The 19358-nt window shown below is 47.8% G+C and overlaps 1 protein-coding gene across 2 annotated transcripts in view; it reads left to right on the top strand.

Annotated features, from left to right (window-relative positions):
- LOC138260993 (scavenger receptor cysteine-rich type 1 protein M160-like) overlaps positions 1–19358 on the top strand; it is a 179749-nt gene that overhangs the window by 105353 nt on the left and 55038 nt on the right. For both annotated transcript variants that reach the window (XM_069209573.1, XM_069209572.1), the window contains exons 12-13: positions 2432–2743; positions 17166–17477. In XM_069209573.1, coding sequence (XP_069065674.1) covers positions 2432–2743; positions 17166–17477 — 624 coding nt within the window. The remainder of the gene's footprint in view (positions 1–2431; positions 2744–17165; positions 17478–19358) is intronic.

Below are 19358 nucleotides of genomic sequence, written 5' to 3'. Positions count from 1 at the left end.
ATAATGAGACTGGGCATCCCGTATTACAGTGAGTTGGCCCCAATCTGGAATTCTCCTGGTACCCTGATTTGTCCCCAGGATGTATTAGCTAAGCCACTGATAGAGGGAGGAATTGTGCAGTGCGGACAGTTAGTCAGTGGGGGCTCCATTAGTTCTTGGGAATCTCTATCCGAAGCAACTAGTGCTAAATTGTCTGGATTCAAATACGTGCAGATTAATGTCTGGGTGCATGGCGAACCGGAGGCCGGATGTTCTACGGGATGGGAGAGGGAAATCACTGGTCCGCAGAGCCAAAAAAAAGAGGTTTCAAAGTGGTATTGGGCACTCATACAAGCTGAAGACGCATCTTCTCCTCCCTCTACAGAGGGCTGGGATCCTGTTTTTCCTGCATTAGAACTTCTTTATTACTGGCGGGCCTCTATGAAGATTCTGTGGTCTGTGGTTAAATCTGCCCCCTTGCGGCGGAACCATTTGTTCACTCTATACCGGGCTTACTGGACCCCCAGAAGATTTGCTAGAATAGCTTTCCATGGAAAGAGTAATTGCCCAAAGTGTGACTTAGAGGGAGCTGATGATATTCATCTTTGGTGGCAGCGCCCAGGGATTCATATTTTTTGGGAACAAGTGGGTAAGTCAATATTGTCTATTATAAATAGGCGTAATGAGATAACTCTACCATTGGTTGAATTTGGGCTAAATGAGGCTGCCGAGTTAGCATGATAGATTGGAGAGACCCCTGAGGCATCTCTTCTTTTATTTGGTTCTGATAGCCAGGTGGGAAATATGCATTTAAGTGGATCTCTAGTCTCCCCCCCGCCCACAGGGATTGGCTGTTGTCAGTTAAGAGAATCTCTGACTTAGATTGTAGTAATGGTTCGGATAGGTGCCTCAGAATGTGGGAACCCTTTTTGGCTTTCTATAGATCCATCTCCTCCAGGCATTAGGTCAGTGTGAATTAATTAGACACCACTTGATTTAACTCCTGAGACTTGGTTTTGGTAAGAGTCCAGTGATTAAGCCCTAAGGCCCAACAGCCAGGAGGATGATGGAGGCTGCTTCTTCACTTGGAGTCACTGGAGTACCAGGACGATGACCAAGGCTGGGGCATGTTGGGGCTTCTCTTGTCTGTCTTTTGTTACATATGAGGACTCAAACAAATATATATATTAAAAACAAAATCCTAATGCTGCTGTAAGCAACGTCAGGACAGACTGTGGGCCTGTGCCTGTAGCCTGCATTCGAGGAGCGGCGCAGCATAAATGTATTTCACCTCCCCCGCATGCTGCCCCGCCCCCCAATCACACCGCAAGCCACTCCTGGTTCTATCTAGCACTAAGGGCCAGAATTAGAAACATTTTGCTCTGGGTTTGCATCACAAATATAATGCAAACCTATGCAAAATGTTTTTTTTTTGTTTACTTTTCAGTGCAAAACTTGTTTTCCACTGGAAAGATTCCTGAATATAACAGAAAGCAGATCGAAACACTCCTTTGTGTTTCTCTGCATCTGGAGACGTTCCAAGAGTGTGCAATGGTGTCCCCGAGCATCCACCCATGGTTTTTATGCAAAACGCTATATACTAACAACAGTGTGCACCAAAAATAACACCACTTGCATTTGATAAAAAGGAGAAATGCATTATTACCCCCATCTTTTCCCACATTTCATGTGTGCTGCACTGTACAGCACACTTGCAAAGTGGGAAAAGTTTTAAAGATTGCCTAAGTATGGTATTTTGTACTGAAAGACTAACCTTTGAATACAAAATCAGTGCTAGTCATCATGCACACACCCTTGCAGTACAGTGAAGGGTGCGTGCATGGGGTAAGGCAGGCTAGTTGTGTGCCAACGCTGGGGAGAGAGCAGTATAGTGCCACATCTCTGTGGCTATGGCGCTTTCCTGCTCCTTCCAAGTCACACAACACAGTGCATCATCTTTGGGTGCTGCACTGCGTTGGGTGACAGGTTTGTAGATCTGGACTTTAGAGTCATTGGAGAGTGCCTTTAGTAAATGACTGAGACGTTTAGGCTTACAGAGACTTGCAATCTCCTGGCCCGTAGCATAACATTGACCATAGACTTCAATGTTAGTTGCATGATAGGAACTTACTGTGAAAGAGCTTTAAAACTATCCAACTTTGGCTCAAACGCCAAAAGCATCCAGAGTCATTAGGATTCTGTGTCTGGGAGGTGCCTGGTTGCACAGCCAGTTGAGCCATATGAGTTGGTGCATCCAGGTATTAGTCGATCACAAGGCTGGTAACCTATGATGGAGGGCTAATTCACATGTGGAGTAATATGAAGTCTGAAGAACTGACTTACAGAGTTAGCAACATAATAACTGAGATGAAGGTCAGGTGTGCAGATCAGGAAATAAGGTAGTTTTGCTGTTTGCGCTAATACCTAACACAGTGTTATCTCCTTTGAACAGAATCCATTGAAGTGCGCCTGAAAGACCATCATCGGTGTTCTGGTCTGATCGAGCTGAAGTACAAGGGGAAATGGGGCAAGGTTTGCAGTCAGCACTGGGACAACAACAATGGTTTTGGGGACAAGATGTGCAAAGCCCTTAATTGCACAACGTTTATCGGAGCCATGAACGAGAAAGTTACAGATGCTGAGATAACGTGGGCCACCTACCTTCACTGCGGGGCAAATTCTCTCCATCCGTGGCAGTGTTTGACGACTCGACCAGAGGACAGCACCTGCCCATCTGGGCAAGCCATTGCAATTGTTTGTTCAGGTAAAGGGGCAACGCGTGCTATTATTTGCATTCATCGACTATGCGTAGTGCTGGAAGTGCTTCTTATTGTGTGGGCACACAAGGGGTTAAGGAACATAAAACTGTTGGTTGATCCAAGTGATGTCAAGTTTAGCATCCATAGAGGCATCTGAGGACAAAACTGTACTAGAGATTGGCACATGGCTTTTTGATTACTGGTGTCGGAAATATTCATCTCTCCTGACGGGTATTCATTTACTTTCTCCCACCTACGCAAACAGTTGTCAAAACAAAGACCTACCAGAACAAGGTGTGAGCTGCAGGAGTTGAGGTTTGGCAGATTCTGGTAGTCACACACTTCTGTGTCTTTTCCCTGTGCTGGTTTGTCTTTTAACAGCTCTATGGCTGGACTTTGACTTTGATTATGGATATCTTTTGCACACTCACCCTTAGCGGACTTGCCCTATCCGTGGTACAGGTGTGGCAGACTGTCTTTGACTTTAGTGCAATAGATAATACTTGGGAATCAGAGTCTCCTTGTTTATGTTTGACTCTCAGAGGTGGATAACAGAGAAGATGAAGGATAAGCTCAAGGGAATCAAGGGCTTAGAAGTCCGTTGGGCACGGCGTGCCGAGGAGCAGATAACAGAGGACGGACAGAGGGGAAAGAGCCACAATACCCCATGTCAGAGATGCTTGAGTAGGAGAAGTAAGAAAGAGGATGAGCTTTATAAATAAACTACATAGTCCCAACAGTGAAAATGCGGTGAAAGGTGAAGTCAGAGGCTCCACATAGTTGACCCCATCAACTATGTACAATGTAGTTCCCTTTCAAAATCTAAGGGGTATTAGCTATGGAGCAATTCACTGTGACGAGACTGCTGCAGGAAGAGCAATAAGGAGGAGTCAGAGGTCTATAGCCCGAATCTCTCTTTGTTGATGCAATCATGGGTTCTCTGGCTGGGTGTGGGACAATTTTACCTCAAAGTGAAGTCGGGAGATTACAAAAATTTGAGAACCCACTTCGTCTTCCAGTGTAGGATTCCGAATTTGTGATTAAAAATAGTTTATACTGAATAAATGTTCCATCAAGTCAGAATAGTAAATCCAAAGTTATTTATTGGTGCTCATTTCAGATGAAGTTCATGAACATTTGGGCAGAAAGTCAGAGAGCCCAAAGTTATATATTGATATCCAATTTTAGCAAAGTACATAGACATTTGGACAGAGAGGCAGAGAGCCGACACATGTTTCGCCCCCTTCGGTGGGTCTACCTGGGGCTTTTTCAAGGCTAATAAGTGTCATCAGGGTAGGTTCTTAGTTTGGAACACATATTAGCAGGTCAGCCTATTCAATCAGTCTGAAAGTGGAGGGAATATCCCTTGCCAACCAGTCATGGTTCACGGGCTAGATCCACATTATATCCCACGTCTCACAATAAGGAGGAACACGGTCTTCTGAAAGGGAGAAGGGAGACTGTGGATAAGGGTGGAGTGTCAGACCCACAAGCAAGGTTAAGTCTTCAAGTGGAGTAGCTTCAAATATTAATGACAGACCACACTAGGAATGAATAATGATTGGAAAATTGAATAGATTCAGTGGGAGACCTAGCAACTACCTGGGAGTCTTGAGGTGTGATCAGCACAGGAAGCAAGAGCTAACAGAGTGTGATCCTAGCATGGGAGACAATGGTGTGCGGGTGGAGTCGGAAGGATACAAGACTGAAGGGAAAGAGCCACTGCCAATACTGTCCCCAAGCAATGAGGAACACATGGATCTTTGATAACAGGGGACATGGATGTGGTGCTGTTCTAGGGCTCCAATTCGTGATATATGAATATCCCTAAAGTAAAAAAAGACTAAAGTTTGGATTTCCTTTCAACCACTGGGTCATGGGCCCGATGTTCACTGATGTACACAGAAGATCTACAAGGGGCAGTTCCTGGGTTTAGCTCAGAATCAGAATTTGATGGCATATCCTTGACACTTTTAGATTGTCATTGGCTCAGGTGTGGATCACTTGGGCTGTATGGCTCAGGGGCAAACCTCTTTGAGTTATCTTCCCATATTTCTGTTGTCTAGGCCTTGTGCTTATCAGCTCGTCTCCCCTTGCAGCGGTCATGATATTCATCTGTCAGCACAGCACCAGAGCATGGCTGTCTCCACTAGTTCTAGATTGAACCCAGAATCACGGGAGCAGCTGCTTTAGCTTCTGGCACTAGCATCACAACGCCTTTTAGATTGTTTTGCTGAGCTCCTTCTCAAAGTCTAAATGGTTTAAAGGAACCGCCTCTGGATGGGCAATAATGAAGTCGGAGCCCATTGGACATTTCAGAAACCTTAGACTTTGAGCTCACCAGCCTGCCTGAGAAGCAGATTCTTCAATGGTTTCTTCTCAGCCTAGACACTAGAAGGAGCAGGAGCAGCAAATTGTTGCCAGGATATTGATGCAGATGTCTCAGGTCAAAAATCCCAAGTGAGATCAAGTTGGTGCTAGGCAGATAGATAGCCTGTGCTACCCAGGCAGCCAAATATGATGCAGGTGGGGATTAGCAGGCAGATCTCTGGCCTAGAGGCTAGCCAATTGAAACTATTAGAGGTCTGGTGGGCACAGTCTCAATTGGCTGCTCGGAGGACAGGGAATCGAGAAAGGCTTTAAAGAGAATTCAGAAAATCTCTCACCATGTCATAATGTAGCAACACTATGGCACAAACTCTGGGGAAAGCTAAGAAAGTTTTATAGGACTGAATGGATGTTGACAAGAGTATGAGTGGATAACTCTCTCAGGGGTACAGGTGAATGGACTGTTGGTCCTACATAACAAATCATCAGCCATCAGTCTCCCCACAGGCTGGTAAGGGACCAATCTGAGTGGTTCACATAGCATTGTGCTCTAATGTTGCAGCAACCAAGACAATGTTGAACCCCACAAGCTAGCCTTTTCCTCTAATGCTGCAGCGATCAAGGAAACACTGAGCACCACCAGTGAGCCTTGTGCTCTAATGCTGCAGCAACAAGAAAACGTTGAGCACCACCAGAGAGCCTTGTTCTCTAATGCTGCAGCTACCAAGGAAACACTGAGCACCACCAGCGAGCCTTGTGCTCTAATGCTGCAGCAACCAAGACAACATTGAGCACCACCAGAGAGCCTTGTTCTCTAATGCTGAAGCTACCAAGGAAACACTGAGCACCATCAGCGAGCCTTGTGCCCTAATACTGCAGCAACCAAGACAACGTTGAGAACCACCAGCGAGCCTTGTGCTGTAATGTTGCATCAACCAAGACAATGTTGGACACTGCCAACGAGCCTTGTACTCTAATGCTGTAAAGACTAAGACAACATTGAGCACCACCAGTGAGCCTCATGCTCTAAAGCTGCAATAACTAAGACAACTTTGAGCACCGCTAGCAAGCCTTGTGCTGTAATGGTCTAATGACTAAGACAACGTTGAGCACTGCCAACGAGCCTTGTGCTCTAATGCTACAATGACCAAGACAACGTTGAGCACCGCAAGCAAGCCTGGTGCTCTAATGCTGCCATTACTAAGACAACGTTGAGCACCATCAGCGAGCCTTGTGCTCTAATGATGCAGCAACCAATACAATGTTGGGCACCACCAGCAAGCCTTGTGCTGTAATGGTCTAATGACTAAGACAACATTGAGCACTGCCAACGAGCCTTGTGCTTTAATGCTGCAATGTCTAAGACAACATTGAGCACCGCAAGGTAGCCTGGTGCTCTAATGCTGCAATGACTAAGACAACGTTGCGCACCATCAGCGAGCCTTGTGCTCTAATACTGCAGCAACCAAGATAATGTTGAGCACTGCTAGCGCGGCTCGTGCTCTAATGGTGCAATGACTAACACAACGTTGAGCACTGCCAGCGAGCCTTGTGCTCTAATGCGGCAATCACTACGACACATTTGAGCACCACCTGTGAGCCTGGTGTTTTAATGCTTCAATGACTAAGACAACTTTGAGCACCACCGGCAAGCCTTGTGCTCTAATACTGCAGCAAACAAGACAAAGTTGAGCACCGCCAGCAAGCGTTGTGCTCCAATGCTGCAGAAATCAAGACAATGTTTAACACCACCAGCAAGCCTTGTGCTCTAATGCTGCAGCAGCCAAGACAACGGGGTGCACCAGCAGCGATCCTTGCACTCTAATGCTGCATCTACCAAAACATCGTTAAACACTGCCAGTGAGCTTTGAGCTCTAATGCTGCAATGACTAAGACAACATTAAGCACCACCATTGAGCCTCGAGCTGTAACGCTGCAGCAAGGAAGGCAATATTGAGCACCACTAGCAAGCCTTGCGCTCTAATGCTGTAGCAACCAAGACAACTTTGAGCACCACTTGCAAGCCTTGTGCTCTAATGCTGCAGCAACCAAGGCAATGCTGAGCACCGCCAGCGAGACTCATGCTCTAATGCTGCAATGACTAAGACGTTGAGCACCCACAGCGAGCCTCGTGCTCTAATGCTGCAATGAGTAAGACAACATTGAGCACTGCCAGCGAACCTTGTGCTCTAATGCTGCAGTAACCAAGGCAATGCTGAGCACCGCCAGTGAGCCTCGTGCTCTAATCATGCAATGAAAAAGACAACATTGAGCACCTCCAGCGAGTCTTGTGCTCTAATGCTGCAATGACTAAGAGAACATTAAGCACCACCTTGTGCAATGACTAAGACAACATTAAGCACCACCATTGAGCCTCGAGCTCTAACGCTGCACCAATGAAGGCAATATTGAGCACCACTAGCAATCCTTGCGCTCTAATGCTGTAGCAACCAAGACAACTTTGAGCACCACTAGCAAGGCTTGTGCTCTAATGCTGCAGCAACCAAGGCAATGCTGAGCACCGCCAGCGAGACTCATGCTCTAATGCTGCAATAACTAAGACAACGTTGCGCACCATCAGTGAGCCTTGTGCTCTAATACTGCAGCAACCAAGACAATGTTGAGCACTGCTAGCGAGCCTCGTGCTCTAATGGTGCAATGACTAACACAACGTTGAGCACTGGCAGTGAGCCTTGTGCCCTAATGCTGCAGTAGCCAAGGCAATGCTGAGCACCGCCAGTGAGCCTCGTGCTCTAATGCTGCAATGAGAAAGACAACATTGAGCACCTCCCGCGAGTCTTGTGCTCGAATGCTGCAGCAACCAAGACAACATTTAGCACTGCCTGTGAGTCTTGTGCCACAATGCTGCAATAACTAAGACAACTTTGAGCACCACCTGCGAGCTTTGCACTCTAATGCTGCAGCTACCAAAACAGTATTGAGCACCGCCAGTGAACTTTGCTCTCTAATGCTGCAATGACTAGGACAACATTGAGCACCGCCACTGAGCCTTGCACTCTAAAGCTGCAGCAACCAAGACAACGTTGAGCACCGCCAGCAAGCCTTGTACTCTAATGCTGCAATGACCAAGACAATGTTGAGCACTGCCAGCGAGCCTTGCCCTCCAGTGCTGCAATGACTAAGACAACTTTGAGCACCACCTACAAGCCTTGCTCTCTAATTCCCCAGCAACCAAGACAATGTTGAGAACCGGCAGCGAGCCTTGCGCTCTAATGCTGCAGCAACCAAGGTAATGTTGAGCACCACCAGCGAGCCTTGCCTTCTAATGCTGCAAAGAACAAGACAAGCAAGCTCAGAGTTGTTGAGACCATTGAGAGCTCAGCGTTGTTGAGAGAGGCAACACAGGATCAACTAGAAACATTTTTAAAATGGGGGTGGCACAGTGTGAAATGTTTCTTCAATACAGTAGCACATATATTGGCTAATATGCCGTACGGTTTACTAAGTTCAACTGTGCAATATGGCATGAATTGTCTTTTTAGAAATGCCTTTTCAAGCCTACATTCCGTACCTCTTGTCCAAACTCTAATCAACAGATTCTAAGCAAGATGATGTGACTGAGGAAGGGGTGTGGGGTGGGGGATGTTAGAAATGGGGTCTTTGGTTGGCAGACAGGTTATCATCTGTCCAAGCAAGGACCCTCACTCTAGACAGGGCAAAGGAGAAACACACCTGGCTAACCCCCACTCACCCCTTGGTAGCTTGGCATGAGCAAGCAGGCTTAACTCAAAAGCAATGTGTAAAGTATTTGCATCAACACACACAGTAACACAGTGAAAACACTACAAAATGGACACCACACAGGTTTAGAAAAATAGGCAATATTTATCTAAATCAAACAAGACCAAAATGACAAAGATCCAACATGCACAAGTTTAAATATGAATTTTCAAAAGAATTACAGTCTTACTCCATAGAAAACAAGGGAAACGTTGATTGTGCACAATGTACCTGGTTAGGGTAAAAAATAAAGCCGCCCGGGCGAGCGTGCATTGGAAAAGGCAGCGAGGTATTGATTCCTTCCTCGCAAGGGAGGCGGTGTGTTGTTTCTTCGCTGGTCGGGTTGGCGTTGCATCGTTTTCTCCCTCGCAAGAGAGTGATGCATCGATTGCCGGACGGGGCACCTCGAATCTGCGCAGTTCACTTTGCATGGAAAATCCGGTCACACGGTGTTGGAAAATCGCACTACGTGGGATTTACATCATTATCAGCAGCCGCAAGCGGGTCTTGTGCGTCGTTTCTCCAGCTGAGATGCCTAGATCTCCCAGCCGCGATGCAGGTGGAGCGTCATTTTTAGCTGCGAACCCGGCGGCGCGTCATTTATCAGCCACGTTGCATATGGTGCTTTCTGTGCGTGGATTTTCAGCTCTTGTTCTACCAGCTTTGCCATTCAAGGGCCCAGGGACTGGATAGGGCACCACTTGGCAGGGCAGGATTCTCAGCAGAGAGTCCAGGTGCTGGCAGAGAAAGTCTTTGATTTCCCTAAGACTTCAAAACAGTAGGCAATCTCAATTCAAGCCCCCTCTTCACAAGCAGGAGTATACCACAAAGTCCAGTCTCTGTCCCCTCTCACAGGCACAAGCAGCAACTGCAGGATAGCCCAAAAAAGCACAGTCACAGGCGGGGCAGCACTCCTCCTCAGCTCTTCTCCTTGGCAGAGGTTCCTCTTGGTTCCAGAAGTGATCTAATTTTCAGACATTTTGGGTCCAATACTTATACCCCTTTCTCGTGGATGTCATTTAGGGGTAACTGCGACCCCTGGCTTGCCCTTTGCGCCCTCTGGCACTGCCTTTGCGACCCCTGACCCAAGGTTGGAGCAAAAAGTGCCACAAACACAGCCGTGGCTTGAATTACCAATGCCCGGCTCCAGCATCCTCTTATGCTGATTTTTTATTACAATAATAGTGATTATTAACCTATCTTTCACTATTAATATTATAAAAAAAGGTGGAGCAGCAGGATTTGGAATGGAACCTTCAATGCCATCTTAGGTAAGTAAATAAAAAAAGATTTTCAGTTTATGTTGCATCAGTGCATGTGTGTGAAAGAGAATATGAGTGATAGAGCATGAGTATTTGTGAGCATGTATGTTAGTATGTGGGATAGTGTGTATGTGTGTGTCTGTGTAAGTGAGTGAGTGAGAAAGTATTGGTGAGTGAGAGTAAGAGTGAGCAAGAGAGTGTAAATGAGTGAGTTGGGGTGAGAGTGAGTGCATGTATTGTGATGTCAAGAGGGTTAAGGTCATGTGACATCACTTCCTGTGACATCATCAAGGTCAAAGGGTGTATGATGTAAATTCTGCTACCCCTGGCATTTTTGTGAATCGACGCACATGCCCTTTCTGCCTTTGAAGTTAGCATACTTCAAAGGAAAGTCTCTGTTGTTCACAAGATCCTGCCTTGCCCAGTCCAGGCCCCAGACACACACCAGGGGGTTGGAGACTGCATTGTGAGAGGGCAGGCACAGCCCATCCAGGTGTAAGTGGCCACTCCTCCCTCCACTCTAGCTCAGATGGCTCATCAGGATATGCAGGCTACACCCCAGCTCCCTTTGTCTCACTGTCTAGCGAGGATTCACAAACAGCCCAACTGTCAAACTGACCCTTAGGCAACCCACAACCAGGCAGAGACACAGAATGGTTCAAGCAAGAAAATGTCTACTTTCTAAAAGTGGCATTTTCAAACTAACAATCTAAAAACCAACTTCACTAAAATAAGTATTTTTAAATTGTGAGTTCAGAGACCCCAACGTCCATATTTAGATCTGCTTTCAAAGGGATCCTGCACTTTAAAGTTATTTAAAGACAGCCCCCATGTTAACCTATGAGAGGGATAGGCCTTGCACAGTGAAAAACGAATTTGGCAGTATTTCACTGTTAGGACACGTAACACACGTCAGTACATGTCCCACCTTTAACATACACTGCACCCTGCCCATGGGGCTACCTAGGGCCTACTTTAGGGGTGCCTTGCATGTATGAAAAGGGAAGGTCCAGGCCTGGCAAGTGGGTGCGCTTGCCAAGTCGAATTGTCAGTTTAAAACTGCACACACAGACACTGCAGTGGCAAGTCTGAGCCATGTTTACAGGGCTCATAATGTGGGTGGCACAACCAGTGCTGCAGGCCCACTAGAAGCATTTGATTTACAGGCCCTGCGCACCTCTAGTGCACTCTACTAGGGACTTACCAGTAAATCAAATATGCCAATCATGGATAGCCAATTACGCATACACTTTACAGAGGAGCACTTGCACTTTAGCACTGGATAGAAGTGGTAGAGTGCCTAGAGTATGAAAAAACAGCAAAACAGAGTCCAGCACACATCAACCACCTGGGAAGCGGAGGCAAAATGTTAGGGGAGACCACACCAAGGATGCCAAGTCTAACGGGGTATCCAGAAATCTCACAGTCTCAAGACTTAGGCACCAGAACTATCCTTTGGCTATACAGCGCTTAAACATTGAGGCCACCCCAGCATCCCTAATGATAGACCAGTGTGCTCAGGGAACAGAAAGCAGTGACATATAGAGGTTATATCAGTTTTTTTATCGTGCAGCGATCACCAGTGTCCTGGCCTCTTAGTACTGCTGTGTCCCTGACTGTACTTGAATATACTGCAGCGTTCACCCCGTGGAAGGCCTCTCCGCCCCTGCGCATGCGTGCATGCCTCATCCTTTCTGACGATGTACCTGGGCATCACATTGGCATTAAAGGTCACCTGAGGGTCTCATTTGTGATGTGCATTATGTGTCTATATCTCAGTCACAAAGGTGATTGGTAGCTATCTGCATTGTCTACCACCCACCATCACCTCCACCCAGGCTCTCCCCAGTGCCATGCAGCCCCTGCACACCCTGAAAGGAAAGGTGGGTCTTTGGTGGCACAGCTCCTGCCCCTCCTGCTGCCCAGCCACAGTTGCAAAAAGCAGCAAATGACAGTCCACCTTCTTCCTGTGGGTGCATCCCTCCACCGTTGCACCCACAGGAAGAAGGTGGACTGTCATTTGCTGCTGACCCACAGAAATCAATGCACAGTACCAGCCCCCCTGTGATCCCAGTAATCAACAAGCAGAAACCTATTACTGCACTGAGTGCCGACAGCTGCCAGTAAATTTAACAGCTGAGCGTGAAGCACCATTGTGAACATGAAGAATTGGACCAACTGCAGTCAGACATTCATCCGCCCACAACCATGCATTCATCCATTGCTTAATCCATTGATCCACCCACCCACCCACTCATTCATCCAACTATCCACTCAGTCAGTCAGTCATAAAACTTTATTTGGCTAAATAAAAGTTATTAAAAAAAAACATAATACAATAAGCATGTGCGCTTAGAGCAGTAAAAACATTTTCTTCTTTAAAAAAACACAGAGAAAACCTCAAACCTCCAAGCTACTAAACAAATCACAAACCTACCCACCATGGAAAGCGAATTAACAGTATTGCTTCCCAAAAGAAAGTGCCTCTAATAAAACTTACAACAACATAACACATTTCTGGGGAATCAAGATTTCATAAAATCTAAAACTTTCTTGAAGAGAACTAGAACTGCGCAAACGCAGGAGAGGCAGGAGAACATTTGATCTTGGGGATTTATAAAGTGCACAAAAGAGGAAAAAAGTGCAACGTGCATTGTCTTGAAGTATTGCCACAAGGGCATGGGGGAGGATCTCAGACCACCCTCCCTGCACTGGGAAAGGTATAAGAAAGTGCAAGGTACCGACGCGTAGCCTGGTCAGATAAGAAGTGAAAAGTACCCAAGCGTAGCATGGTCAGATATAAAGTGCAAGATAACCAAGCGTAGCATGGTCAGATATAAAGTGCAAGATAACCAAGCGTAGCATGGTCAGATATAAAGTGCAAGATAACCAAGCGTAGCATGGTCAGATATAAAGTGCAAGATAACCAAGCGTAGCATGGTCAGATATAAAGTGCAAGATAACCAAGCGTAGTCTGGTCAGATATAAAGTGCAAGATAACCAAGCGTAGTCTGGTCAGATATAAAGTGCAAGATAACCAAGCGTAGTCTGGTCAGATATAAAGTGCAAGGTACCCACGCGTAGTCTGGTCAGATATAAAGTGCAAGGTACCCACGCGTAGCCTGGTCAGATATAAAGTGCAAGGTACCCACGCGCAGCCTGGTCAGATATAAAGTGCAAGGTACCCACGCGCAGCCTGGTCAGATATAAAGTGCAAGGTACCCACGCGTAGTCTGGTCAGATATAAAGTGCAAGGTACCCACGCGTAGCCTGGTCAGATATAAAGTGCAAGGTACCCACGCGTAGCCTGGTCAGATATAAAGTGCAAGGTACCCACGCGTAGTCTGGTCAGATATAAAGTGCAAGGTACCGACGCGCAGCCTGGTCAGATATAAAGTGCAAGGTACCCACGCGTAGCCTGGTCAGATATAAAGTGCAAGGTACCCACGCGTAGCCTGGTCAGATAAGAAGGTGCAAGGTACCCACGCGTAGCCTGGTCAGATATAAAGTGCAAGGTACCCACGCGTAGCCTGGTCAGATAAGAAGGTGCAAGGTACCAACTTGTAGCCTGGTCAGATAAAAAGTGAAAAGTACCCAAGCGTAGCATGGTCAGATATAAAGTGCAAGATAACCAAGCGTAGTCTGGTCAGATAAAAAGTGCAAGGTACCCACGCGCAGCCTGGTCAGGTAAAAAGTGCAAGGTACCAACACGCAGCCTGGTCGGATAAGAAAGTGCAAGGTACCCACGCGCAGCCTGGTCAGATAAGAAGGTGCAAGGTACCCACGCGTAGCCTGGTCAGTTAAGAAAGTGCAAGGTACCCACGCGTAGTCTGGTCAGATATAAAGTGCAAGGTACCGACGCGCAGCCTGGTCAGATATAAAGTGCAAGGTACCCACGCGTAGTCTGGTCAGATATAAAGTGCAAGGTACCCACGCGCAGCCTGGTCAGATAAGAAGGTGCAAGGTACCCACGCGTAGTCTGGTCAGATATAAAGTGCAAGGTACCCACGCGTAGTCTGGTCAGATATAAAGTGCAAGGTACCCACGCGCAGCCTGGTCAGATAAGAAGGTGCAAGGTACCCACGCGCAGCCTGGTCAGATAAGAATGTGCAAGGTACCCAAGCGTAGCCTGGTCAGATAAGAAGGTGCAAGGTACCCACGCGTAGCCTGGTCAGATAAGAAGGTGCAAGGTACCCACGCGCAGCCTGGTCAGATAAGAAGGTGCAAGGTACCCACGCGTAGTCTGGTCAGATATAAAGTGCAAGGTACCGACGCGCAGCCTGGTCAGATATAAAGTGCAAGGTACCCACGCGAAGCCTGGTCAGATATAAAGTGCAAGGTACCCACGCGTAGCCTGGTCAGATATAAAGTGCAAGGTACCCACGCGAAGCCTGGTCAGATATAAAGTGCAAGGTACCCACGCGCAGCCTGGTCAGATAAGAAGGTGCAAGGTACCCACGCGCAGCCTGGTCAGATAAGAAGGTGCAAGGTACCCAAGCGTAGCCTGGTCAGATAAGAAGGTGCAAGGTACCCACGCGTAGCCTGGTCAGATAAGAAGGTGCAAGGTACCCACGCGCAGCCTGGTCAGATAAGAAGGTGCAAGGTACCCACGCGTAGTCTGGTCAGATATAAAGTGCAAGGTACCCAAGCGTAGCCTGGTCAGATATAAAGTGCAAGGTACCCACGCGAAGCCTGGTCAGATAAGAAGGTGCAAGGTACCCACGCGCAGCCTGGTCAGATAAGAAGGTGCAAGGTACCCACGCGTAGTCTGGTCAGATATAAAGTGCAAGGTACCGACGCGCAGCCTGGTCAGATATAAAGTGCAAGGTACCCACGCGTAGCCTGGTCAGATATAAAGTGCAAGGTACCCACGCGTAGCCTGGTCAGATATAAAGTGCAAGGTACCGACGCGCAGCCTGGTCAGATATAAAGTGCAAGGTACCCACGCGCAGCCTGGTCAGATAAGAAGGTGCAAGGTACCCACGCGTAGTCTGGTCAGATATAAAGTGCAAGGTACCCACGCGCAGCCTGGTCAGATATAAAGTGCAAGGTACCCAAGCGTAGTCTGGTCAGATATAAAGTGCAAGGTACCCACGCGTAGTCTGGTCAGATATAAAGTGCAAGGTACCCACGCGCAGCCTGGTCAGATATAAAGTGCAAGGTACCCACGCGCAGCCTGGTCAGATATAAAGTGCAAGGTACCGACGCGCAGCCTGGTCAGATATAAAGTGCAAGGTACCCACGCGTAGTCTGGTCAGATATAAAGTGCAAGGTACCCACGCGCAGCCTGGTCAGATATAAAGTGCAAGGTACCGACGCGCAGCCTGGTCAGATATAAAGTGCAAGGTACCGACGCGCAGCCTGGTCAGATATAAAGTGCAAGGTACCGACGCGCAGCCTGGTCAGATATAAAGTGCAAGGTACCGACGCGCAGCCTGGTCAGATATAAAGTGCAAGGTACCCACGCGTAGCCTGGTCAGATATAAAGTGCAAGGTACCCACGCGTAGTCTGGTCAGATAAGAAGGTGCAAGGTACCCACGCGTAGCCTGGTCAGATAAGAAGGTGCAAGGTACCCACGCGTAGCCTGGTCAGATAAGAAGGTGCAAGGTACCCACGCGTAGTCTGGTCAGATATAAAGTGCAAGGTACCCACGCGCAGCCTGGTCAGATATAAAGTGCAAGGTACCCACGCGCAGCCTGGTCAGGTAACATCTACATTTTAGGTTCCTATATAAGAAAGATAAAATGTCATCTCTTGGCTGAGTGCAACAACATCACAATTTCGTAAGAGGAGAGCTGAGACCCAGCGGCGAAACGAAGCTGGAGAGGGCACAGATCACGGAGGGCCCCCCCTCCGGACTCCCTCGGGTAGGTGGTGTGCTGAGGGGGCCCTGCACCGCGAGGGCTGCGGGCAACAGGGCTGGCAACATTCTTCTCAGCAGGGGTGTAACAAAGGACTTGTTACACCCCTGCTGAGAAGAATGTTGCCTGCGCCTGTTCCAGATAGGCTGACTTTATTTGGGCTCTGGCTGAACGCAGAATTAGGGATGAATTAAAAAAAACATAAATCCCACCCCACTAAGAATACGCTTCACATAACCATCCAATCATCCACACCCATGATCCAAAAAATTCTTATCTCTCAAGTCACACACTTCCATCTAAACACCATCATCCATCCATCGAAGCAGCCAAACCATCGGTACTCGCTAAATTTTTCCCGGGGGGCAACATTTTGGTCTGTGATGTATCCGAGGGCCACATTGAAGCGAACTTTCTCCTGTGTTTGATTTGATTTAATAAACAATATTGTTGTTTATGTATAACACGAACCCAGGCCACTTAAAGGGACACATAACAACTGACTTGCCTCTTAGTTCACTGTTGCCATTGTTGCCGGGGTGGGGGGAGAAGGAATGTTTCTAGGTTCATGTTTAAAAAACATCACTTTAAAAAATCAAAAAAAATCTAAATTTTAAACGTACTGATATCATCTGATTTACTAAGGTGAAACGGTTCTGCATTTTAATAAAAAACACTTTTTGAATTCTAAAGAGACTTATATTTTTACCCTTTTGCTGCAACATGTCTTTAAAAATGAGTGTGTTCCTAAAGTGAAGTGGTGCAGGACCACCTAGTTATATTTTTTTTAACTGCAATTAACCTGTAAATAAATGCCTGTTTAGTTAACATTGTTTTAATATTAGTGCTCGGTTGGGTAAAAAGCAGCCCAGTGGTGCTGCTGACCAGGGGGCTGCATGCCGAGGTCGGGAGGGCCGCATGCGACCCGCGGGCCGTACTCTGAGTATCATCGAGCCAAACCTATTCTATCCACTCTCCATCCAAGCTATGAGTTCACCTCCACTCCCACACGTGGACTCCTCTGTTCTTCACCCATTGCTCTGCCCACCACCTGAGCGTATGAGAATCCAGAGCCGAGCATATGGGGTCCCCCCTCACATTGTGTTCAGTCAGTACTCTGGCCCTGGCCTCGTGCTGGTCTCTGATGACTGTGGATGGAGAGGGTGAAAGGACACCTGGGTGACAAGTGATGTGGGTTCTGATGACAGAAGATGCTGTACATCTTTTCTTGCAGACTCATTGGCCTTCCGACTGAGGGGCGGCTACAGCAGGTGTGACGGGAGAGTGGAGATCCGGTACAACGGGGAATGGGGCACCGTCTGCAACCGGAAGTTGGACAACCGGACTGCCAACCTGATCTGCCAAAGCCTGAAGTGTGGCTGGTCCAGGCTCTTGTTTCACAGCTCCATCACTCGGCACGGCAACCTTCCCGTGGTGCTGACCGACATGAGTTGTAGCGAGAGAGATGAGAAACTACAGCACTGTGAGGGGACATGGGGGAAAACCATCTGCCCTCGCACCAGGCCTGTCAGTCTTGTGTGCTCAGGTAAGGCATAAACTCACTCGTTCTGAGTTTAGCGCTGCGTGAAATGCGAAACACTTCTCCGCAAAGCGCCATCTGCTATAATCTGGCAAGGGTCTAAGATCTTTATCAGATGTTGTTTTTTATATTTTAACAATAGGAATAAATAGAGCATAAATTGATAGCAGGGTATCTCAGTGCCTTTTGCTACCTTCAGCGGTCACTCAGTCGCTAGCTTAAAGCCAGCCCTGGGATATAGTAACAATGCTGACCCCTGCTGGTGGATGTGTGGTGTTACACCTAGGAGATGGTGCTTATTTAACTTATCCCTGTGGAGATCAGAGGGAAGAGAGAATGTGCATGTGCCCTTGAGCCACAGAGAATGTTGCAAATGTACCATGTGCTGGGACAGCGTTAGGCAGTCCCACACCACGTTCTGCCATCATCTCGTGCCCCACAATCCTTCTCAGGGTGAGAAGAACTCAAAAGGCTGCGTGCTAGCAGGGTTTCCATCGCCTGTCCACCCCTCAGCTATTGCTGGAGGGAAGGGCTGCGGACAGCTTCATGATGTCTGGCGTTCCCTAGACTGGAAGGCAGAATTCGCTGCATATGTTGACCAATTAATCTCTCCGAATTGCACGGCTACCCTCAGGCCTTTTGCACAGCTAAACCCATAACACAGTGTATTTGGCACCTGAAGGGAATTGTTGGAACATATCCTTAGATGGTGTGTCAGTGACATGTGTGGGGTGTTTCGCACGAGTTTTTATCATGTTGCATCCAAAACAGACATTGCTGAATACTAACATGGTCTCTGTTTGTGTATGAAGGGTGTTGGAGCGTGTGATGGAAATCTGGAAAATAGCCCTGCTTATTCAGACATGTGAGCCATCAAGTTTGTGCAGACTGACACAACAGGCCCTCAGTCGCCAGGTTTCTGACACTGACATTAACCAGGCAGAAGAAGAGGTGTTTCCATTCTCTGTTGCTTTGTAATTAACACAGTGGCTGAAATGTGGTTACAGCGAAAAGTAACCTTGTAAGTTCCGTCTTCAAAGGAAAGAAGGGATTGTAGCAGTAGGTTTCCAGGCACTCAATCAATCAATCAATCAAAAAATGTATAGAGCGCGCTACTCACCCTCGAGGGTCTCAAGGCGCTGGGGGGGGATCACTGTTCGAAGAGCCATGTCTTTAGGTTTTTCTTGAAGAGCAGGAGGTCCTGGGTCTTGCGTAGGTTGGTGGGGAGGGAGTTCCAGGTCTTGGGGGCGAGATAGGAGAAGGATCTGCCTCCTGTGGTGGTGTGTTTGATGCGGGGGACTGTGGCGAGTGAGAAGTCGGCGGATCGGAGGTGACGGGTGGGAGTGTGGAAGTTCACTCTTTCGTTGAGGTAGGTTGGGCCGGTGTTGTGGAGGGATTTGTGTGCGTGGATGAGGATCTTGAAGGGGATCCTTTTGTCTATGGGGAGCCAGTGGAGAGCTTTGAGGTGTGGTGAGATGTGTTCATGGCGGGGGAGGTCCAGGATGATGCGCGCAGCTGTGTTCTGGATGCGCTGAAGTTTGCGCTTGAGTTTGAGTGTGGTGCAGGCGTAGAGGGAGTTACCGTAGTCTAGCCTGCTGCTGATGAGTGCGTGGGTGACGGTCTTTCTGGTCTCTGTGGATATCTATTTGAAGGTTTTTTTCAGTGTGCGGAGTGTGTTGAAACAGGAGGAGGTGGCGGCGTTGATTTGCTGGGCCATGGAAAGGGAGGGGTCTAGGATGATGCCGAGGTTGCGTGCGTGGTTAGCGGGGGTGGGTGCGGGGCCTAGAGTGGTGGGCCACCAGGAGGCGTCCCATATGTTTTTGTGGGGGCCAAAAATAATGATCTCGGTTTTGTTGGAGTTGAGCTTGAGGTGGTTAGCTGTCATCC

This window comes from Pleurodeles waltl, chromosome 10 (genome assembly GCF_031143425.1).
Source record: "Pleurodeles waltl isolate 20211129_DDA chromosome 10, aPleWal1.hap1.20221129, whole genome shotgun sequence".
Lineage (NCBI taxonomy): Eukaryota > Metazoa > Chordata > Amphibia > Caudata > Salamandridae > Pleurodeles > Pleurodeles waltl.
Note: the sequence above shows the minus strand (reverse complement) of the source record. Positions and strands in the feature narration are given on the sequence as shown.